The sequence below is a fragment of the Muscardinus avellanarius genome, assembly GCF_963383645.1.
Source record: "Muscardinus avellanarius genome assembly, chromosome: 3".
Classification (NCBI taxonomy): Eukaryota; Metazoa; Chordata; class Mammalia; order Rodentia; family Gliridae; genus Muscardinus; species Muscardinus avellanarius.
This window is the reverse complement of record NC_137788.1, coordinates 2,115,164-2,138,151: the sequence shown is the minus strand read 5'-3', so window position 1 is coordinate 2,138,151 and position 22,988 is coordinate 2,115,164. Positions and strand designations below refer to the sequence as shown.

The 22,988-nt window shown below is 62.6% G+C and overlaps 1 protein-coding gene across 1 annotated transcript in view; it reads left to right on the top strand.

Annotated features, from left to right (window-relative positions):
- Positions 1 to 22,988, top strand: part of MEGF6 (multiple EGF like domains 6) — a gene marked incomplete at both ends in the record, with an annotated part of 104,764 nt that overhangs the window by 68,151 nt on the left and 13,625 nt on the right. Inside the window, 20 exons of the mRNA XM_080692721.1 lie at positions 2,556 to 2,678; positions 11,041 to 11,166; positions 12,248 to 12,370; positions 13,157 to 13,279; positions 13,450 to 13,587; positions 14,200 to 14,319; positions 14,668 to 14,790; positions 15,014 to 15,181; positions 15,524 to 15,655; positions 16,547 to 16,675; positions 17,316 to 17,444; positions 18,246 to 18,380; positions 18,450 to 18,584; positions 20,394 to 20,519; positions 20,942 to 21,073; positions 21,171 to 21,299; positions 21,410 to 21,541; positions 21,980 to 22,108; positions 22,205 to 22,333; positions 22,860 to 22,988. Of these exons, the coding sequence (XP_080548847.1) occupies positions 2,556 to 2,678; positions 11,041 to 11,166; positions 12,248 to 12,370; positions 13,157 to 13,279; positions 13,450 to 13,587; positions 14,200 to 14,319; positions 14,668 to 14,790; positions 15,014 to 15,181; positions 15,524 to 15,655; positions 16,547 to 16,675; positions 17,316 to 17,444; positions 18,246 to 18,380; positions 18,450 to 18,584; positions 20,394 to 20,519; positions 20,942 to 21,073; positions 21,171 to 21,299; positions 21,410 to 21,541; positions 21,980 to 22,108; positions 22,205 to 22,333; positions 22,860 to 22,988 (2,610 nt within the window). The remainder of the gene's footprint in view (positions 1 to 2,555; positions 2,679 to 11,040; positions 11,167 to 12,247; positions 12,371 to 13,156; positions 13,280 to 13,449; positions 13,588 to 14,199; positions 14,320 to 14,667; positions 14,791 to 15,013; positions 15,182 to 15,523; positions 15,656 to 16,546; positions 16,676 to 17,315; positions 17,445 to 18,245; positions 18,381 to 18,449; positions 18,585 to 20,393; positions 20,520 to 20,941; positions 21,074 to 21,170; positions 21,300 to 21,409; positions 21,542 to 21,979; positions 22,109 to 22,204; positions 22,334 to 22,859) is intronic.

Genomic DNA, 22,988 nt, shown 5'->3' with positions numbered 1-22,988 from the left:
ACTTCCCTCTGACCAGCCTGGGACCTGGGCAAGGATGCAGCCTCCTGGGCTGGCCAGGCCGGGGTTCTCAGAGCAGCTCGGAGCCCACTGCCCTCAGGCCCTAGGGTCACCTCAGCCTCCCCGTTAGGGGTTCACCGTGAGGCCTGGGATGACCACAGAATCGCCAGCTGGGGGCTGGAATTTATGGCACCTTGCCAGCTCTTTAAAAGCACCTACTAGCTGGGTGTGGTGGTGCACGCTTATAATCCCAGCATTCGGGAGGCTGAGACAGGAGGATCCGGGTTTGTGGACAGCCTCAGATTCTTATTGAGGCCCTTTGCAACTCAGTGAGACCCTGTTTCAAAATAAAGAATAAAAAAAAAAGTAGGACTGGGGGTGTAGCTCAGAGGTAGAATGCCCCTGGGTTCCATCCCTAGTACCGAAAACAAAACAAAACAAAACTCCTAGCTGGGAGTGGTGGCTCACACTTGTAATTTCAGCATCTGGAAGGCTGAGACAGGAGGATCGGGGTTTGTGACCAGCCTCGGCTTAGTGAGGCCCTTTGTAATTCAGTGAGACCCTGTTTCAAAATAAAGAATAAAAAATAGGACTGAGGGTTAGGATTAGAGTTAGGGTTAACCCTAATGGGTAGAACCCATTCTACCTCTCTTGGAGGTAGAATGCCCCCGAGTTCCTTCCTCAATATCGCTAAATAAATAAATAAATAAATACCTACTATATTTCCTGGCTGTGCCTTTTAAGGCTCTGAGCTTAGGAGGAAGGGAACCTCTCCCTGAGCCCCTGGGCTGTCTGCTGACATACTACTGCCCCCTCCGCCGATTCTCCCACAGGGGGACCGAGGTCCTGACACCCCCACCATGCCCTGGGTCCCTCTGCCGCCCAGAGCGTCTTTGGAGTACTGTTTAGACTGCTTTTTTTTTTTTTTTTTTTGGTGGTACTGGGGATGGAACCCTTCGACCTACCTCCGGGCTACACTCCCAGACACCTATTTTTTATATTTTTATTTGGAAACAGGGTCTCTTAAGCCAGAAAGGCTTCGAACCTACGGGATCCTCCTGTCTCAGCCTCCCAAGTGCGGGGATTACAGGTGTGCGCCACCATGCCTGGCTTGGGCTGCTTTTAAACTGCTTCCTGTACACCACCCCGGCCTCTCTCGGGTGATACTGTGCTTCCCTGGTGGGCAGCTTCAGGGCTTAGGAGGGACCTGGGGATCGCCCCAGAGTGGATATGGCCTGTGCATGGATCAGTTGGCTCTAGAGGCCCCAAGCAGAGACGCCGGCCTGTGGGGGCTCATTTCTGTCATGCTGGGTGGTCGGTCAGGCACACCCTGAGAGCCTGGAGAGTGCACAGTGTCTGTGGGTGGGAAGTGGGGCCATGCCTGGACATGGGCTTGGGCACGGCATGAGGACCTTCCTGCCAGCACTGCTTGTGGCCTTTGGCACCTTTAAAAGTGTGCTCAGAAGCCGGGCGTGGTGGCACACGCTTGGAATCCCAGTACTTGGGAGGCGGAGACTGGAGGATCACAGGTTCTCGGCCAGCCTCAGCAACTTAGTGAGGCCCTCTGCAACTTAGTGAGATCCTATTTCAAAAAATAAAAAAATAAAAAGTGCGCTCAGACGGCTGAGGGTGGCAGCTCCCGTAGTAGGTGCTTGAATGGGGATGGCGGGTGGGAGATTGAGGGGTGGAGGCCCTGGTGGTCTCAGCAGATAGCGGGGACCAGCTGGGTGGCTGAGTGGGATTAGAGACCTCACTCAGCAGCTCTGGGAACGAGTTACCCACCAGCCGAGTTCCCGAAGTTGAGGACTTGCTTCTGGTGTGCACATTTCCCCCAGCCAGAGTCACCATGACCGGAAGAAACCTGCAGGCACGTGGCTCTGAGCACAGCTTCCTTGAGCCAGGCCATCGCCGGGCCTGCCGCGGCTGCCCTGGTGACACAGAGTCTGTGTCTCACCCCTCCCACCCTCCTTCCCCCTGATCTGTGAACTGGTTTCCAGTTGGCGAGTTTGGTGGACACAGGTGTCAGCTGCCCTGAGCGGCAAGGACTCCGGCGCCCGTTTGGTGCTCCAGGATTGCCCCCATTCTGTCCTTGCCCAAGTGCCAGCCTCTTCCCATCTCTTGGTGACTCCTGTGCAGCCAGGTCATCCCTGCCTTTCCTTCACGTTATCCTTGGCATCTCTGCCAGGGGAAGGCTGCCCCTCTGTGTCCCCAGGGCATAGTTGGCACTTCAAAGCCTCCACCATGCTGGTTGGATAGATCTGGGCTGGAGAAAGAAGGGTGGGCTCCGCGTTCAGCCTTGAGGTGCTGGAGCTGCCCCCACCCCCAGCCCGCTTCCCTCTGCTGCTCCCCGCACGCCTGCCGGCCCAGATGGCAGCTCTCCTGCCCGCACATGCCGGCCCAGGGGAGGGCGGCCCTGCCTCTGTCCACGCTGGCTCACCGAGCGTGGGCTGGGGCTCTGGGAGGGTCGCAGGTGTGGCCAGAGAAGGTCTTGGGTCTGGGCCCCAAAGCTGGGCTCCGCACTGCTGGTACCCGCTGGTGACTCCACCCCTCCTACGCAGATGTGGACGAGTGCCGCACGCACAACGGCGGCTGCCAGCACAGGTGTGTGAACACACCAGGCTCCTACCTCTGCGAGTGCAAGCCCGGCTTCCGGCTCCACACCGACGGCAGGACCTGCCTGGGTAAGTGTCCAGGGAGACCCCTGCCTGCTCCCGCTGTGCCCAGGTCTGGGGCTGGGGTCGGCCCTGCACTCCTGGGCTGAGGCCTGGATGGGCTCGCACTGGGCCCTGGACTCTGTGGTCTCAGCCCCCAGAGCGGCTCCTTTCTGCAGAGCGCGGCTGCCACAGGTCGTGGGCTCTTCTGGGGCCCTGCAGCTCCACCCCCAGGTGAGGGAGACCTGGCTTAGGCAGGCGAAAGGTCACATCCTGAGGTGCCGGCTCCCCAGCTGCCCAATGCCCCAGGCTGCACACGTCTGCAGCTGCGCCGACTCCCACCGGAAGGCTGAGGCCCTGCGGTTAATCAGCAGGGACCTAAGCCCTGAGGGGGCACTCAGGCTGCTCTGGGCAGCGCAGGGAGGGCCGGCTGAGGCCCGGGCCTGGAAGGCAGGCAGGTGGACGGTGTGAGGCCATTCCCGGCCTGCAGAGCTGGGCTTCCCAAATCCTGGGCGTGCGGGCCACGGCACCTGGGGAGAAGCCAGACCGGAGGACCCTGGCCCTCAGCTCCCTTTGTGGGGCCTCTGCTGGGGGAATGGGCTCAGTGGGCACCTGGGGACACAGTCGGTGCCATTGCCGGCTGGGAGAGAGAAAGAGAAGTCCAGGAGCAGGCTGAGGGAGGGCTGTCCAGGTCCAAAATGTAGAGGGGGAGAGCCCCGCCTGCTCTGGAAAAGGGGCCCTGGGGACAGACCTGGCCTCCCCTCTGGAAGCAGCACATGGGGTCATTTTCTGGGGGTCTGAGCGGGATGCCCCTTCTCTCCATCCCAGACTGGCTCCAAGCAGCCTCCTTCCAGGTCCAGGCTGCTGTATGCCTGGCAGCCGGCCAGCCCTGGGGGGCCGCTCCCCCACATCCACTCACATGTCCCGGCTGGCCCTGCTGCGGGAGTCAGGCAGCTGGGCGGGGAAGGAGAAGCAGATGCAGGAATGCCGTGGTGGTTGTGATGCGCTCTGGGGCAGCTGAGCGGGTCTGAGCGCAGCCAGCTGCCTGCTGGGCCTGCTAGGAGCCTGTGGCCGGGCTCCTTACAGACCTCTGAAGAGGTGGCTTCCGGGAGGGACACATTCCATCTCAGGAGGGCACCCGTGTGTGTGTGTGTGTGTGTGTGTGTGTGTGTGTGTGTGTGTGTGTGTGTAAGTCCAGTGCTGCTGGCTCATCTTCATCTCCCGCATCTGTGTTGACGGTGATCTTCACTGAGTTGTACCCAAAGGGACAAGGCCCAGGACGGCCTGTCACTGGCATGCCAAGGGGAGGGGTGCTCCTTAGGGCTAAGGGGGTCCCTAGCTCCCTGCCCCCAGCCCCCTTGCTATGCCAGAGCCTCTCCTGATGCTAAATCTCTGGGACTCTGCACACTCAAGCCCAGAAGTCTTCGTTGGTGGCACATGCTTATTTTAAAGGGTCTTTGCAGGGTCAGATGCCAGGACCCCTGGAACCCACAGCCAATCTGACTGTCCCCCAACACTGTGTGTCCTTTGAATGGATGGGCTCTGGAGGCCTCCACAGCCTCTGGGGTGCTGGTACTCACCTCCTGGCCCCTCCCAGCAGCGGGCCCAGCTGGGACACACTTTGGCAGACACAGAACAGTGACCTCAGACTGTCTCTCTTTTGACTGCTACTCCCAGCGGGGGGTTCACACCCCCAGCTCCGTGAAATAACAGCTCGCCTCTGCCATATGTCTGGGAACTATGGAACCATGGCCCCTCTCACTGCCTAGAGGTGCCGGTGGATGCCAGCATGCCGGCTGTCCCCAGGCCCGCTGGCCAGAGACACGCTTGACCCCTGTTCACTGGGGATGGAGCCAAGTTGAGCTGGTGGTGGCTTGGGGACATAGGGTTAGCCCTGTTTCCAAGTTACCCTGGCTTGGGAATACCCTTCTCAGCCATTCCTGGAGCGCGTGACCCTCACTTGTCACCTGTCTGTGGTGGCAGCCCACTCTGGGGTCTGTGGGAGCCCATGTATCCAGAAGCCCTAGGAATGTTTGGGTCTGGCATGGATTCGCCAGCCTAGGCCCACAGGGAGCTGCCCTCCGTGTGTGGGGAGCTGAGAAGCTTCCAGAGTGAATGTGGAGCTTCCTGGGTGCTTCTTTGGGAATTCCAGGGGTGCCCTTCAAACCCTACTCCAACCCCCTTCTGAATGCTGGGGCACTTGTGCCTGGCTGTAGGCAGCCTGGGATGCTCACGTGGGGTAGAGCATGGCTGAGCAGTTCAGGCCATGGCTGAGGGGCTTCTCTGGGAAGCAGGCTGGGGGCATCCTGCCAGGCCAGTCTCCGAGGGCTGGGGCGAGACTTCCTGCCCATCTGCAGCCCTTATTTCCCCGGGACCACTAGGCTACAGGGTGCAAGGTGGGGCCGCAGGCCTCTGTCTGGTTCATGATGGCACCCTCGGTGCCCAGCTTGCGGTGGGTCCTCGGCAGACATGTATGGGAAGAATTAGTATCGAGTCCATGTACCCCCCGGGTGGCCAGCTGCGGGGCAAGCCACACAGCTGGAGCTCAGCTGCCGCCAGCCCCTCTGCGGGCCCTCCTGACAGGAGGCTGCTGGGATCTCTCCTGGGGGTTTGCAGGCGTGCAGGGAACACACCCGCAGCCTGGGCCCACGGACTCCCCTCCCTCCAGCAGCTCCGAGGGAGGATTATAGAGATGGGGTGGAGGAGGAGGGCTGGGACCGCCTTCCACCGTGCTGGGTATCTGGGGAGCCCCCAGAGGAGGCAGCTCTTGAGGGAGGCTCGGCACACTCTGAACTCACCTCCATGGCAGCGAGGCAAGGACAGGAAACCTCCAGTGCTAGACATCCCTCCCTTCCAAGTGACCTTAATGGAAACTCAACGCAAAGAGGTTTCGGTTTCCATTCTTAAAAACGAGAATTTACAAGAACTTTGCCAGTCGCCCCAGCACAATGAGCACCTTGTCTGCTGCCCCCGAGCACGTGTCTCGGGATGCCGTGTTGCCCGAGTACACTCCTGGGGTTCCCCCATGTGGGGCGGGGAGAGCAGGGCACGGCGGGCCTGAGGGCTGGCCCAGACTCCCCCCGCTGGGGGCCTGGGCCAGCCTCTTCCTCAACTGTGGACAGTGAGGCCTGCCCAGCGCCGTGGTTTGGCCGATGGTCCAGGACTGTCATTCTTGCTTTTCCGTGACATCTTGCAGAGCCCCAGTGTGCAAAACAGCCCCCGCCCCGGCCGTCTAACGCTTTGCTTGGAAGAACCTCCACGTCGTGGTGGCCTGGGGTGCTCCGAGATGGCACGCCACCTGCCCGATGGCCCTGCCGCCTCCGCCTGACCTTCGGGACTCTGGCCTTGGACAGGGCGGTTTCCTCATGTGCTTAGGTTGAGTCATGTGTGGGGCCAGTCTGAGGGTCCCCAGATGCCACAGAGGGCCTCTCCAGGTCCACCCCGCCCAAGGCTTTGTCCTGTTCTTCCTCGGGGCCTCTCAGGCTCTGGGATGGACACCTGGGGAGGGTTCTGCGGTCAGTGTGCGCGCCCCAGTGAACCGGCTGCCCCTCCCTGATCCTCAGCTCCATAGTCAGATGGCCCTACTGTGTGCACAGCTGGGGGAAGGCAGCCCCGGCCTTGCTGTCTACACACCTCTTCCACATGTATGCCACGTGGTTTCAGGGCCGAGCTTCCCCCCTGCCCCCAGGCCTGGGTCACCTGTCACCTCGGCTCCTGGGAGGAGGTCCTGGAGAGACTCCTCAGTCCCCCCTGGAGGCACTGTTGGTGGCATCCTGGGACTGGGGCCTAAGCCGCAGGCAGCTGAAATGAGCAGACAGACAGGCTCATCTGCAAAACCCAACCCTGCAACGCCACAGAGGCCGCTCTGCCGGTGTCCTCCGGCCCCTCCAAACTCAGCACAGGCTGCAGTTCCACGGGAGGATCAGGCTTCCCAGCGCTGAGGGTTCTGGCAGGAGGAATGGTTGCCTGATGTGACCAAGCTCCATTACTGTCTTGCCAGACTGCCTCTCTGGGATCCTCCTGCCTGTGACCAGGGCCTGGCTGGGCCTCGCTGAGCCCAGGACCCCAGAGCTGCAGCACAGGGGGAATGCCCAGGTGCAGGGGACTGGCATGGGTTGGTCTCACCCAACCCCGTGAGGCCAGGTGCAGAAGCCACAGACCCTAGAAAAGGCTTGGGAGGCAGACCTAGCATGCTGGGAGATAGGGCAGGAGTCAGTGAATGAAGCCAGGTCAGGGCTTGGCGTGGGGCCATTGGGAAGGGCCTGGGCCTTTGAGCCGACTGGTGGTATCCCTCACCAAGCCAGGCACCGCTCTGGCAGTAGGGTACAGTCCTACCAACAGACACCCCCTGTACCCTGGAACTCAGCACCTGCAAGATGAGACAGAGAAGTTACCTAAGTGACAAATGAGACATCTCCATGGAAGTTCTAATGAAAGGAAGCGGGCAGTGCTTGCCCCGCCCCTGTGGGGTCAGGGTCCTCTCTAGGACAGGCAGGTTGGTTCTGGAGCTTAGCACAAGAAGGCACTTGGGGTGGTGGGCAATGCGAGCTCTGCCCCAGGTGCCTGAGATTGCCCCCTCTGGCCTCCCTCATTCACCTGCTGAGCCCAGGCCCTGCTGCCCACTGCCCCCAGGCACTGTGAGATGCCCTGGAGGCTAACTGGGCACCTCTAGCATTGAGTGTCTAGGGACCCGCCTGTCACCTTGACCAGTAGGCTTGAACCGCCAGCATGGTCCAAGATAGCCCCCGAGGAAGGCAGACGCTGGGCACAGCCAGGCCCCCAGAGGGAGCGTGTGAGGTGTTTCCCTTCCTGTTCAGCTCCCTGGCTGCCCTGGACTGTGCTGAAGGGCCTGTCCTTTCTTGCCACTGTCTGTAGCCGGGATAGAGGAGGGAGCGTCTAACTGGTGGGGTCCCTCTGGTGCACTCCAGACTCAAACCCCACAGTGCACGTGTGCTAGCCCACGGTCCTCTACTGCGGGTGCCTCCGCATGTGTGGACAGAGGTCCCTTCACAGCAAGGAGGCCCCGTTCAGAGGGCAAGGACAGGGATAAGGACGAATGTGCCCCCGCCTCGCCATCCTGGCTGAGCCCCCAGCGGAGGGTTCCTAGAAGGAAGGGCTACAGTGGCCACTGACCGCACAAGGTGGGAGTTCTCCGCACCCAGAAACCACACCCTTCTGAGGGCATCAATTACAAAACCTCAGGACACCAGTGGGAACCAGATCTGCCCTCGAGCCAGCCCCAGACCGCTGGGCTGGTCGGAGGCTCCTGCAGAGCACGCTGGTGGGCTCAGCACACTGTAAGCGGGTGGCCCCTGGTGGACGAGCTCTGGATGGCCAGGAGGACAGGACCTCACCAACCTGGCCTCCCTGGGGTCTACTGTAGACAGCCCCACCTGCTACTCCCATGGCCTTCAGTCACACCTGACACTGGGTGCTGGGGCCTTGGCTCAAGCCCCAGAGCATATCCAGGGTTCAGGTTACTGGAGAAGTGCCCTTGGCCAGGAGCTCTGTACCTTCAAGACGGGTGTCCTCAACTGCAGAGCATGCCCTCGGCCCTACAGGAAATATATTTTCTGGAATGTCCAGTTTTCTGGACACCAAGCCCCTAATCCTTTCGCAGAGCTTGTTTGTCTGGTGGCAACTTCTGCCAGCAGAAGGTAGAGTTCCAGCCTGACTCTCTAGACCTTTCAGGCTCCTGACTGGAGTGCCGTGCCTTGAATGTGCAAACTGGGAGTCAGAATGTATTAGTCAGTGCAGGCTGCTGTAACAAAACACCACCGGGCAACTTAAACAACACAAGTTTGTTTTCACACAGTCCTGGGAGTTGGAGATTAGATTAAGGTGCCGGTCAGTCTGTTTCCTGGTGAGATCAGAGTCCCACCTGTATGACCTCATTCAACCCTTTTAAAGACTCCATCTCTAAATAGGGTCACATTGGGGATTAGGGCTTCAACACATGCATTTGGGGGAGACACATTCATGACGTCAATAACAGGGTATCCCCCAGCTGTAATCTCTGACCTGGAAGTCGACAGGGAGTGAAGGCAGCAGGGGTGGCAGCAGCGGGCAGGATTGCCAGGGTGCCATGGGATTGCTCACTGTTCCGCAAAGCCCCACCGCACGTGCGGTTTTTCCTTTGAGAAGACCCACTGCGGTATTACTGCAATGGAGGGGGAGGGGCTCGCTGCGGAGTCAGCACTGTGAGCACTGCACAGGGGAGGCAGGAAGGGCCTGAACCCCATCTTCTGACGATGTCCTCAGCTTTGTTTCAGGTCAGAGCTTCGACCTCATTGCAGAGCAGTCACCAGGCTTCACGAGGCTTTGGCCGTGGCTGGTGCAGGGGTCCCTGGGGTGTGTGTCTCACAGCTGGGTCTTGGGACCAGACGGGCCTGGAACAGCTCCAGCGGGCGGGGGGTGCAGCCCCGCAGGCTAGCCCTTCTGGCCACCACAGGGCCTGCCGGGAGAGTCGGCCCCTCTCGGCTTTCCGGGAATCTGCACTGGACGTGCAGGAGACGCTGGCTCGGCTCCCTGGTGCGCACAGCTTGGGAGCATCGGGGATGTCATGATTCCGTGGCATGGGAGACGAAGGACAGTCTGAGGGTACGAGGCTGCGCAGCCCGTCCTCTGCCCTGGCGTGCCCTTGCCTGGGCCCATCGCAGGGCTCTGCCATTCCAGGGTGCTAGGGGAAAGCCCCTTCCCTCCCCACACTGACACAGCCCGGGGTCCTCTGCCTGTGGTGCCTGCCTGGTCTGCACCGTGCTTCCCAGCCCAGGCTCTGAGCCCCTCTGTGCCTGTCTGGCCCTGCCAGAAAGGGCTTCTGGTTCCTATTACGTGTCCCGAGGAGGGATGCAGTTGGTGTGGCGAACACAAATAAACAGAGGCCCCAGGAATGTGGGGCCGGCTGAGGCCGCGTTTGCTCGCGAGCCCCTGAAGGAGGCCCGGCGGCTCAGCGCTGGCTCAGGTGGGATTGGCCAGGCATGAGGTCGGCATGGCTCCTTACTGATCTGAGGGTCAGGGCAGAGCTGGGGAGGGGATGGGCTGCCTCAGTCCTTCAGGGAGTCCCTGTGGCTCCTACCCACTTGCCTGTGCCGGGGCAGCAGGCGGCCAGGAGACAGTGGCCATGCCCCATGGCCATGGCAGGCTTTGCCGGGGCCAGAGATCCTCGGCACAGGCTCGTCCCTGATGCACTCCCGTGTTGTGAATGCCGGCCTTTTAGGCAAGTTTGCTGCAACGGAAGCCTTGATTTTGGCCAACAGCATCTGCCCAGCCTGCTCGGAGCCCCGGGCAGCTCACGTGCTCTGCCCAGCTGCCAGCTTCTCCATGGTGCCGGCCCTGATCCCGTGTAAAACTACAGTGAACCGTTTCCCCAGACTGGCTGGAGGCCAGCCGCCTCCCAGGGTGGCAGCGTCCCCCCACACCCCCGGGTAAAGCCCGACTCCCCAAAACTACAGCGCTCTCATAATGGGGTGGAGTTTGCTCTGGACAGCATGGCTCTGGGCACTGGCCCACAGGCAGACAGCCTCACCAGCCCGGCCCCGGGCAGCAGTGGATTCTTGTGGTTTCCCTTCTGAGCTTGGGGCCAAGTCCCTCCCTAACCACAAAGCGGTTGCCAGACACTCAATGGTAACCAAATCCACACCAAGAGCTGGCTGCTGTTTCTGGTGGAGGCACAGTGCCCACCCTGGGCCGCTGGCCCGCCCAGCACCCTCCCCTCCCCCCTGGGCCAGCTGAGAGCATCACTGCAGTCTGTCCTTGGGGTAGAGAGGTGCTCGCTGGGCTGGCCCAGGCCCTGCAGAGCCCAGGCTTGAGGGACAGGGGTGTGGCCTCGCCGAGTACCGTCCTTGTGGCCCCTGAGTAGTCTGGTGTGAGACGCAGCCCGGCTGGGGAGGGGAGCAGCTCTGGATCCTCAGGAGCTGGTTACCAGGCTTGCACACCACAGTGACTGTCAACAGTGGCTCCATACCTGCCCTGTGCCTAGGCCTGAGGACCAAGATGGTGGGATGGGCCTCTACCACCCAACACGCTGCAGGCGCCACGCTGGCTCTTCAGCTCCTTGTAGCCCAGTGCTCTGTGTTCTCTGCTGGGGAATGGGGGACTCTGGAGGCAGAATGACCCATAGCACCCCCATGCCCAGCCTCTGTGTCCAGCTCTGCGAGAGACCCGCCTTCCCGTGGACCTAGGGGCCGAGAACGCCATGTCAGGCCCGACAACCAGCCAGAGAACAGTGTCTCCTCCCGCAGCCCCTGATGTAGATGGAGACACAAATACAGAGGGGTTAGGGTGTTTGGGCACTCCTGGAAGCTCTCGCGGGGCGTGGCTGCCATGCCCGGTTCCTGCCAGCCTGTTGGCCTCCTTATCCTCCTGGGCTCACCTGGGCTCTTCTTGTTCCTAGCTGTCAATTCCTGCACCCTGGGGAATGGCGGCTGCCAGCACCAGTGTGTCCAGCTCACAGCAACACGGCACCGCTGCCAGTGCCGGCCCGAGTTCCAGCTCCAGGAGGACGGCAGGCGCTGTGTCCGTGAGTCCCCAGCCCTTGGAGGGGACCAAGACGAGGCTGGACATCTGCCTGACCCCTGCCTGGGCACATCCGCAGACCTGCCCCCGAGTCCTGAAGCCTGAGCTGAGAATCAGGCAGAGGCTGGATGTGGCCCAGCCTCAGTGGCTTGGGCTAGAGCCTGGTCTCAGGGAGGGAGGCCTCTGGAGTGCTGAGAGCCCAGGGCTGGGCGGGTGGGGGCCCTGGGGTTATGTATCCTGGGGACAGGAAGCCCAGGATAGGGCTCTGCCTCGTTCTCTACATGTACCCAGGGCCTGGCCTTTAGGTAGAGGAGGTAGCCAGACCCCTTTGGCACTTGGCCTGGGACCCCAGGGCTGCCTGCATGGGAGGGGGCTCTGCTAATGAGTGGGGGGCAGCACCAGAGCCCCCAGGTGTGGACACAGGCAGGGCAGGGCAGGACAGGGCTGTGTGCTTTTCCCTCCCCAGCAGAGCAGAAAGTGAGTGGACACCAGAGGCCACGGGCAGAATGGGGGTCACGGGCTGAGGGTCAGAGCCTAAAGGATCATAGGGCTAGGGGTCAAGACCTAGCCAATGTACAGGACTGGTTTACAGGGTTGGGGTTCAAGGTCTAGGGTTTCATAGGGCTAGAGTCACGGGCCAGGTTCACAGGCTGAGTTTCACTGGGCTGGAATTTATAGTCACAAACTGGGAGGGGTGCTCATAGGACTGGGGACCATGGCTCTGGCATCCTTAGAGGATCTGGGGAGCTGGCCAGGCGATGTACACCCTGGCCTGGACCCCGCCTCTTGGTTGCGAGGCGCTTGTCTGGCTGGTTCTTGCTTACCTGTGCTCTCTAGGATTTCTGGGAATCCTAAGACTTCCGGGTCACAGGCATTCGCGGGGTACCGGCTCCTAGTGCTGGGGTGGATCCTCCAGGGGCCCGGGGCTGGTCCTGAGGCTGTGGAGTCTTTTTCAGTGTCTTGGAGGCTTTGTCCATCTAGGGAGACCGACTGTCCTGGCTGGAGCTGGGCAGGGCCTCATGCATCTCCTCTCCCCCCACCCGCCCTGGTCTCTTCCCTCGGGCCCCCTGGGCCCACCGCTTCAGGGAGAAGCCCGTGTGCGGATGGGAATGGCGGCTGCATGCACACATGCCAGGCGCTCCGGGGCCTCGCCCACTGTGGCTGCCACACAGGCTACCAGCTCGCTGCTGATCTCAAGGCCTGCGAAGGTGAGATGCCCCTCGTGCCTTCTTGCACGCATCCTGTGTCACCACCCTTGGGTGACCGGGGATGGCGCTCAGTCTTATCCCCCAGGAGGTGGGTGGCGGGCGGGGTGGGGGAGCACCAGGGGGCTGCCTCCAGACAGGGAGAAAGCTCAGATTTTGTTTTCATTTTAAACGGATTTCTCACTGCGCTGCAGTAATGCCTGCTTGCTAGGGAGCCAGGAGGAAGAGGGCCGCCCTGAGGAGCCCGGAAAAGCGCTGACACTCTGGGCTGTTCGCTAAGTGCGTGTGCAGTGTCAGATCACAGCTGGGTGACGCCCTGGCTGGCATCACAGCTGTACAGAGTGCAGTGTTTGTGCTTAACGCGATCCCTGGATGTCCCTGAATCCTCCTGTAGTGGGCAGGCTGGGCTCAGCAGCCTGGTGGCGGCTGGCTGGCTGTTCTTGACTAGTGACCCTCAGGGTGAATCTGACAGCCCAAGGGGCATCCAGAGAAGCAGCGGTTGGTTTCTGAGGCATCCTGCCAGATGGCGGGGTGCCCACAGGTGTGGGAGGCCCCGGGAGCACCAGGCTGTTAAGTTGAGCGTGCTCTGGGTGTATGTGGCTGGGGCAGGCTCGGCACAAGGTCCAGCTAGGTGCAGAGGAGTCTGCCAGCGTGTGGCCATAGCAGCTGTGAGGACAGCGGGGTTGATCCTGCTGGCCTGTGTGTGCCAGTAACCATGGGCCAGGATGCTGGGGTGGGCAAAGCTTCCCCGTGGCTCCCTGAGCCCACCCCTTGCTCTCTCCCCTCCAGATGTGGACGAATGTGCCACAGGACTGGCCCAGTGTGCCCATGGCTGCCTCAACACTCAGGGATCCTTCAAGTGTGTGTGCCACACAGGCTACGAGCTGGGCTCCGACGGCCGGCAGTGCTACCGTGAGTGAGCAGCGGGCAGCGGGAGGCAGCAGGGGAGCCCAGGGCGGCGATGGGCCCCGTGCCCCGTAGGCTTGTCTTGGGAAGCTTCAGTGTTCATCGGGGCAGCCCCGGGGTGGGCAGGGGTGTCAGGCCCTGTCCTATACCCACCCTCCTGTCGGGTCCTGTCACAGGGATTGAGATGGAGATCGTGAACAGCTGTGAGACAGACAATGGCGGCTGCTCGCACGGATGTAGCCACAGCAGCGCGGGGCCCCTCTGCACCTGTCCCCATGGCTACGAGCTGGACGAGGACCAGAAGACCTGCATCGGTGCGAGCCGCCTCCTCTGGGCACATGGTTCCTCTCCCCGGGGACCACCGCCATCTTGGTCTGGGGCCGGCGTGATGCCACGACCCAGAAGTTTCTGGTCTCCCAGCCCTGCTCTGGTGGCCAGGCTGGGCAGGGGTGGCCAGCTGGAGGGGGCCGCTTCGCCAAGCTCGCATCAGTCTCTGGGCTCGCCGCCCATGCCCTTTGGCCCGTCTGTGGCCCTGGTTGTGACGCCTCTGTGTGTGATTGTGAACAGGTGTGCGATTGTGTGGGGCGGTTGTGACTGTGTACAGGTAACTGGCCGATGGCTGTGTGCACCACTTGGTATGTGTGGATGTGGGTGTGTGTACAGGTATGTGCAAGTGGAGATGGGGTGTCTGATTATTCAAGACGTGTGTGAGTGTGTGCACGTGACTGTTCAGATGTGTGATGGGGTCTGTACAGCGGGAGCAGATGGGATTGTGCAGGTGTGTGTGACTTGAGTGTAGGTGTGTGCTGGCTGTGCATGCTGGTATACACTGTGGTCGGCGTGGGCTTGCATGTGTGCAGGGCTGTGGGGCGTGGAAGGCGTGTGTGTAGGCATGGGGTGCCATGGGCTCCTCCCTGTGCCCACAGACGTGGATGACTGTGCCGACTCCCCGTGCTGCCAGCAGGTGTGTGCCAACACCCCTGGCGGGTTCGAGTGCGGCTGCTACGCTGGCTACCGGCTCAGCGCCGACGGCTGCAGCTGTGAGGGTGAGCCCTGCTGGCTGTGGGCACCGGGTGGCTGGGAAATGGCCGGGGCCAGCCCTGTGCTCCCACCAAGGATGCGGGTCAGCTGGCCTCCGGCTCTGCTTCTGGGATTGAGGACTGTGCTGCCCTGCCCCTGCCCTGTCCCTGCCCTGCAGTCACTGGCTCTCAAAAAGCTGGGCCTGCAGTCCTGCTGCCCCTGGGTGACCCTCCCAGCCTGAGCTCCCTTGGCCACCTCCACCTCCACCTCTTGGGGTTGGAGGCTGGTGGGGGAGGCCGAGGCCACGGAGATGAGCCGCTCGGCTCTGCCCTGCTGACCCCAGGAGCACAGTCGAGCAGCCTGTTTTCCCGCAGATGTGGACGAGTGTGCCTCCAGCCACGGTGGCTGTGAGCACCACTGTGCCAACCTGGCTGGCTCCTTCCAGTGTTCCTGCGAGGCCGGCTACCGGCTGGACGAGGATCGCAAGGGTTGCACCCGTGAGCCCCTCCCCGGGCACCCCAGCCTTCTCCCTGCATGGCCCCTGTGTGATCCAGCCCCCTGCTAGAAAGGAAGCTGGCCAGACAGGCATCTCCCAGGGCAGTGTTACGTGGCTGGGGTTGGCGGGGAGGCCTTGGGGGCCCAGCTTCTGCCCTGTCCAGGAAGGGCCACGCCCCCAAATGGAATCGTCCCTAGGGAGACCATAGGTTCTGTGTCCCCCAGGCCTGGAGGCGCCCACAGTGGACCTGGACGGGCGGCTGCCCTTCGTGCGGCCCCTGCCTCACATCGCTGTACTCCGGGATGAGCTGCCGCAGTTCTTTCAGGACGACTATGGGGCGGAGGAGGAAGAGGCAGAGCTGCGGGGTGAACACACGCTCGCCGAGAAGTTTGGTGAGTGTCAGCCGGCCCCGGAGCTCCCACCCTTGGGAGGCAGCCAGCACCCCTCGGGCAAGGCTGCGGTCGGAGACTCCGCAGTCTCGGGTGCAAGGAAGGACCCCTGCCGTGGCCCAGAGGCGCTGAGCCGCTTGGGGATTGCATAGCTCACCCAGGGCTAGGTGGGCTCCCAGCTCCCAGGCCGGACTCCTCCTGGCTCCAGTGTCTGAATACCTCACCCTCTCGGGGCCTCGAGGCCAGGGATGTCTCTGTGTCCCGCTCCAGCTCCTGTGCCCGCCAAGCCCAGGCAGGGTGCAAGGCTGGGTCGGGCTCTGAACCCCCTCTCCCGTCTGCCCCCAGTCTGCCTGGGTGATACCTTTGGCCACGACTGCAGCTTGACCTGCGACGACTGCAGGAATGGGGCGACCTGCCTCCCAGGCCTAGACGGCTGTGACTGCCCAGAGGGCTGGACCGGGCTCGTCTGCAATGAGAGTAAGGCTGCCGGGCACCGGGCAGGGACCCAAGACCACAGGCGGCTCCTTGGGTGTGGCTCCTCCCAGGACCCTGGGCGGGGAGCTTGAGGGAACCCTCTGCCTGCCCTTCTTTCATCCCCTCCACAAGTGTCCACTGACTGTCCACCTGTGCCAGGTGGTGGAGCAATGGGGGAACAAGGTAACTAGGTGCTCCGTGCTCTGGGTCAGTGTCCAGGGTCCAGCAACGAGCAGGCCAGCACATAGCTAAGTCAGTGAGGGGTGTCTGTACAGGGGCACTGCTCGAGCCGGGCATGGTGGCACACGCTTGTAATCCCAGCATTTGGGAGGCTGAGACAGGAGGATCATGGTTCGCAGCCAGCCTCAGCTACTTAGTGAGGCCCTTTGCAACTCAGTGAGACCTGTTTCAAAATGAAAAAGAATAAAAAATAGGGCTGGGGGTGTAGCTCGGAGGTACAGTGCCCCTGGGTTCCATCCCCAGTGCTGCCGGGTGGGGCTGGTCCAGTGACAGTGGCCAGTACGTCCTGCCTCTCCTGGCGGGAGCAGGGACCCCCAGGCGGCACAGCAAGTTAGTACTAATGCGCTTTGGAAACACTCTGCCCAACCTTTTACTCCAGACCAAGGATGGCACTGGAGACCGGGCCACAGTGACCGTCCGGAAGGGGCCGCCTGTTCAAAAGAGCCAGCTCAGAGGGTCAGCGTGTATGTGGGCATCTGGAGGGAGAGGACGAGTGTGACCCTTGGCCACTCCAGGCAGCTGCTTCTGAACGGGGTGCCTCTGACCCCGGGAGTCGCAGCTGTCCAGGCCCGGAAGGAGGCCCCTCAGAGTGTCCGCTCTGGGTCCGGGGTCCTCTGGCCAGTGACCCACATGTTTCCCTGTCACCCCTGGTAGCCTGCCCTCCGGACACCTTCGGGAAGAACTGCAGCTCGCCCTGTAGCTGTCAGAACGGAGGGACCTGTGACCCTGTGACGGGCGCCTGCCGCTGCCCCCCGGGTGTCAGTGGAGCCCACTGTGAGGACGGTGCGTGCAGCCCCTCTGGTGTCCCCAGAATGGCCCAGGGAGCAAGGGGCCGGGAGGCATCAGGCCACCCTGCCTAGGCCCCTGCCTTGCACGTGCATGGGGAGAGCATGTGCTGAGCTTGCCGAGACCCCCGCTTTTCTGCCTCCAGGGCTTCATGAAGGCTGTGCCTGCCAGGGAACACGGCCCTTCGGTTCCAGGGCTTAGCTGTAAATGGTGGAGACTGGACGGGAGATGTGTTTGGCTTGGGTTCCCTGGGGAGGTAGTGAGTCCTCCGTGCCTGGAATCATTCAAGTAGGGCCGGATGATGCTAGCTAGCTGGGGTTTGCAGGATTCTGCCTGGGCCAGAGGCCGCATGGTGGCACTGCTGTCCTCTCGGCCTCAGCTGGCTTGGCATTCTGGAGGTGTGGGTCAGGTGCTGGGCAGGAGCTTTGTGTGTTTCTCCAGTGCGGGAGCAGTGTGTTTGGACTCCAGTCCTTCTTGCCACAGACCCCAGGGGGCCCGGCTGTCACCCTCCTCTCCGAGGCACATCTCATGACCTGGCAAGGGCTACCCCTGGCTCCATGCTGGGTTCTGGTCCCCGAGTGTCCCCCAGGCCATGTGTGGGTGCACCAGCTCTCCTCTGTGGTTCTCCCTCCCCCAGGCTGTCCCAAGGGCTTCTATGGCAAACACTGTCACAAGAAATGCCACTGTGCCAACCGGGGCCGGTGCCACCGCCTCTATGGGGCCTGCCTCTGTGACCCGGGGCTCTACGGCCGCTTCTGCCACCTGGGTGAGTCCTGCTGGTCCTGCTGATGTCCAGGCTGACCGCAGGGATGCAGAGAAGGTCCTCGCCCTGTGCCAAGCCTTATGCCATGCTGGGAGTGCCATAGCGCACTCTCTGCCTACTAATGTGGTTCGGGTTGGAATCAGGTCGCCAGCTCAGGGCACGGGTGGGATGTAACCCTGTGAGCAGCGAGGGTCTGCCCCAGTCTGTGGGCTCTTAGCAATATCCTTTCTACTGTGGCTGTGTTGGCTGCTACGTGTGCCATCCCCAGCCCCTTGGCACCTCTTAGCTCTGACCCAAGTAGCTGGGCAGACAGCGAGCAGGGGCAGGCCTCCCAGGAAGCATCAGGACCTGGGGCTCATCTTGGCTCTGGGAGATTCCTGGCAACGAGGCTTAATCCTGAACTCCTGGCAGACTCATCCATCCCCAGGGCCCACAGGTGCTCAGGGAGGAAAGGGGCCGTGGGTTGGCAGAGAAAAGACAATGAACATGGCTCTTGGTATCATTTGTAGAGGGTTTTTTGTTGTTGTTTTTGTTTTTGTTTTTGTTTTTTTTTGAGAGGAGAAAGCAGAGGCTTTCTTAGCTGGGAAGTGGTGCCACCCAGGGCAAGGTCCTATCCTTTGCAGAGACCCTGGCTCTTGTCGGTAAAATGGACAAAATACTCCAGGCCCCTGGGTGTGAGACCAGGTGATACCAGAACATCCTGGCACAGTGCCGCCCCAGGGCCCTCACCGTAGCTGTTGTCTAGCCACGCTGGGAGGGCGGGCGCTGCAGGCGGGCAGGGCCCTCACTGCATTGTGGGTGCAGCCTGCCCTCCCTGGGCCTTCGGGCCCGGCTGCTCCGAGGAGTGTCTCTGCGAGAAGTCCCACACGCGGTCCTGCGACCGGAGAGATGGCAGCTGCTCCTGCAAGGCTGGCTTCCGGGGCGAGCGGTGCCAGGCCGGTGAGCACAGGCGTGGGGCAGGGCCCGGGGGCTGTTGAGCCCACCACCCTCATACCCCTGCCCCCGCAGAGTGCGAGGCGGGCTCCTTCGGGCCGGGATGCCAGCATGCCTGCAGCTGCCCCCCCGGCGTGTCCTGTGACCCTGTGAGCGGCGAATGTCAAAAGCAGTGTCCTGCTGGCTACCACGGGGAGGACTGTGGCCAAGGTGAGCACTGGCCCCTGGCCAGCCCAGCAGCTGAGGTCATCTGGCCGGCATTGGGCGGCCCATAGTGCTGCACAGCTGGGAACGCGGCCCCGGCAACCAGGCCCAGGGGACACATATCCTCCCATGTCACCAGCCTCGCCACGCAATGGCGATGTAATGGTGCTGCTGGTGTCTTAGAGGCTGCTCAGGGCAGGAGCAGGTCCACGTGAGCAGGCCTGGCCCAGAAAAGGGGTTGGGGTCTGCAGAATCACCCACTCTGTCCTCTGCAGTGTACCCAGAGCACTCTGCATACTGAACCAGTGCAGAACATGCTGGGTGTACGGGAGAGGGTGGGGTGCGGGAGCTGGGCAGCTCGGAGAGAGGGCAGGGCTAGAGCGCTGCAGCTGGGGAGGTGCTCTCGTGGCTGGGGTCTGTAAATGGGTACAGCCTGGGCACCCCAAGTTATCCGGCGGGCAGGAGCAGAGGCCACAGGAGCCAGTTGAGAGAGAGACTGGTGACCCGAGTCCTTAGGTGTCCTTGGGGAGCGAGGGACTTCTGCAGTTACTGGGATGCCCCAGTAACAGGCACCCAGACTGGGCAGAGGGTCCCCTGCCTCTGTCTTAGTGGAACCAGGGGGACAGGGCCCCAGGTACCAGCAGGCGTGAGTGGGGGCCCTGCAGAAGGGGCAGTGTCAGCCTAAGGACCTGCAGCCAGCTTAGGCCATGCTGGCCATGGTGGCCGAGGAGTCCAGGCATCCTGGGCCAGAACTAACTTGAGGCTCGGTGTATCCATCGGCACCAGGTCAGGCTGTTCACGGGCGATGGTCCCTGCCGAGGGCTCTTGTGCCCTGTTGGGGTCAGAGGCGCATGTGGGGGCCTCAGCACCCATCCTGGCGTCCCCCAGACTGGGCCTGAACTCTCAGGAGCTGTGCAGCCCCAGACCTCGCTCAGCCCTGAGTGTCCATTGTCTACCTCGCAGGTACCACGGTGCTCAGTGAGTTACAATCAGGCTGAGCCCTTCCTGACAACCCAGCACACACATGCACGCAAACACGTGTGTGCGGCCCACCCTCCCCCACACCCGTGGCCCTCCCTTGGGACCCCCGTCTAGAGGAGGCCCCTGCAGAGAAGCCTGCACCCACCAACCCGGAGGGGCTTTTTGCTGAGAGGAGGAAAGACCCTTCCCCTACTCAGCCAACTTTTCTTTCTTTCTTTTCTTTTCTTTCCTTTCCTTTTTTCTTTTTTTTTTTTTTTTTTTAGAAGCCTCCAGTGGCCTCAGGATGGCCACAGGAAATGACACACATACTTTATAGCAATGGCGGGCTCCCTGCTTATTATTCAGTCTGGAAACTATTACCGCCCCAAACACATGTCTGCCCGCTGGAGGGGAGGGCCCCAAGGCTCCACGGGGCTGTTTCAGACGCTGGCCCTGGTCCCTGGCCCATGGCATGTGCGTGTGCATGTGCGTGCGTGTGTGTGTGTGTGTGTGTGTGTGTGTGTGTGTGTACACTTGTGCGTGCTGCACCTGGACGCCTGCAGGATGCACGACGTGCGCTGTGCGGATCCCCGAGTGAGGGCCTGGTGCTGTGTGCACACCTGGGCGCTGCCTGAGGTCCGATTCAGCAGAGACAGGGCGTCAGGGCCCCTGTGCCGGGGCGGGTGGGGAGCCTGCTACCCCAGGTTCCCGCCCAGCTTCTCCCTCCCCTGCCTGTTCCTGTGGTCCGCCCTGGTCCCTCTGGGGCCCCAGCTGTGTTCAGCCGGGCTGGGGTTGGAGGGCCACTTCCAGGAAGCCCCCCAGCGTGGCTGAGGCCCCTCCTGCTCCCTTCTGCAGAATGTCCGGAGGGGACGTTTGGCGTGAACTGCTCGGGCTCCTGCTCCTGTGGGGGTGCCCCCTGCCACAGGGTGACAGGGCAGTGCCTGTGCCCACCGGGGAAGACGGGGGACGACTGTGGGGCAGGTGGGTGACAGCATCTCCCATCCCCCCTCCCTGGGCTGCATGACCCTCGGTGGGGCCGGCTTCGATCCCAGCTGGACCGCATCTGGGGGCCCCTGGCCCCAGCCCTGGGGACCCCAGCACGAACCATGCTTGGGGACCCTGTCCTGCCCTGCAGATCCCAGGCCCTGGGCAATAGCTTCAAGCACTCATGCTGGGTCAGTCCTGGGCCTGGGAAGGGGTCTGTGCTGCCAAGGCCTGGGCCCCCAGCTAGCCCTGGGCTGCCTGCTTGCTGTGTGGTCTCCCAGCCTCCAGCAGGCCCCAGCTTTGCCTGTTCAGCCATCCCTGGGCCCGAGGCATGTGTGTGTGGGGTGCCCTATCACCCTGGGAGGTGCCCAGGGATTCTAAGGCCCCGGCCTCTCCTTCCCGGCTGGCGGCGCCTCTAGATTGTCCCGAGGGCCGCTGGGGGCTTGGCTGCCAGGAGATCTGCCCCGTGTGTGAGCATGGTGCCCACTGTGACCCTGAGTCGGGAGCCTGCCTCTGCCTCCCGGGCTTTGTCGGCAGCCGCTGCCAGGACGGTACGTACGGCTCACCCCACCTCTGTCTCGGGCCTTGTGGTCAAGGGGGTGTCATGGATATGCTGGGCTGCCCACACTCACCCTCTGTCACCTGCAGCCTGCCCGGCAGGCTGGTTTGGAGCCGGCTGCCAGATGAGGTGCTCTTGTGCCAACGACGGGCACTGCCACCCAGCCACTGGACACTGCCGCTGTGCACCCGGCTGGACTGGCCACAACTGCCAGAGAGGTACTGGCTTCCTTGCCTGCCTTGGGCCAGTCGGCCCCCCTCTGCCCTGTCTTGAGCTGCTCCAGGCCGGACCTGGCCACGGTGTGGCGTGACCTGGGGCTCTGTTGCAGCCTGTGACAGCGGGCACTGGGGGCCCGACTGCGGCTACCTCTGCGATTGCAGCGCGGGCCACGGGAGCTGCGACGCGGTCAGCGGGCTGTGTGCGTGCGAGGCCGGCTACGTGGGCCTGCGGTGCGAGCAGCGTGAGTCCTGGCCCTGCCCTCGGCCTGCTCTCAGTGTGTGCATGCTGCTTGTACTTACACAGGAGCACACAGGCACACACACATGCACACAAGTACATGTCCTCACGTACAGTCTCCTTCCTGCCTGCCTGTGGCAGGCGTTAGGCCACTTGGAGCCGCAGGCAGGGTCTGTCCCACCCTGCAGGACACCTAGCACCCAGGACTGTCCTGATGGACCCTGGGAGGGCCCGAGGCAGGTTCCTAGAGGCAGCCCCAGGGGAGGTCTGAGGCCCTAAGCATGACATCTGGGCTCCCACAACCCCCAGCAGAGGGGAAGGCAGGAGGAGATCCCGTGCCCCTCCATGGGCTGGAGGGCTTGCTCAGTGAGCCAAGCCCTGACCCCAGTCCAGGGTCAGGCACTTGGCCCTGGCTGACAGTGGGTGGGCCTGGGTGTTTCAGGGTGTCCCCAGGGCTTCTTTGGGCCTGGCTGTGGGCGGCGGTGCCAGTGTGAACATGGGGCCGCCTGTGACCATGTCAGCGGGGCCTGCACCTGCCCAGCCGGCTGGAGAGGAAGCTTCTGCGAGCGCCGTAAGCCGGGCTCAGCCAGGGGCGGTCCTGGGGGCTGGAGTGCAGGGCAAGACCCCACTGACCTCCAGGCCCCCTCGTTCTGCTGACTGCCTGCAGCCTGCCCAGCCGGCTTCTTTGGTTTGGACTGCCATGGCGCCTGCAACTGCTCTGCCGGGGCCACCTGCGACGCCGTGACCGGCTCCTGCGTCTGCCCAGCTGGCCACTGGGGTCCCCGCTGCACCCAGGGTGCGTAAGGCCCCGCTCAGCCCAGTGTGGGGGGCATGGGACCTCTGCTGGGGCCACCTGCAACACTGTGACTGGCTCCTGCGTCTGCCCAGCTGGCCACTGGGGCCCCCGCTGCACCCAGGGTGCATAAGGCCCTGCTCAGCCCGGGGTGGGGGGCAAGGGACCTCTGCTGGGGCCACCTGCGACGCCGTGACCGGCTCCTGCATCTTCCCAGCTGGCCACTGGGGTCCCTGCTGCACCCAGGGTGTGCAAGGCCCCGCTCAGCCCGGGGTGGGGGGCATGGGACCTCGGCAGAAATCTCACTCTGGACCCATGAAGTCACCCGAGAGTACAGCTTTGCTCCCGGGGACCTCGGTGTCCCTGTCTTTGTGTCTGCTCTGCTGAAATCGTGGCTCAGGCCAGATGGAGGGGAGAGATGGCCATGGTGGCCCGGAACCCTGGCACATCTGCCCAGCTGCCCGAGACCTGCTGCTCTAGCCCTCTCCGGTGTCCTTCCTTGTCCCCTGACTGCCCCTCTCCCCTTCAGCCTGCCCGGCCCTTACCTATGGGCTGAATTGTAGCCAGACATGCGCCTGCTTCAACGGGGCCTCCTGTGACCCTGTCCACGGGCTGTGCCACTGTGCCCCCGGCTGGATGGGGCCCACCTGCCAGCAGG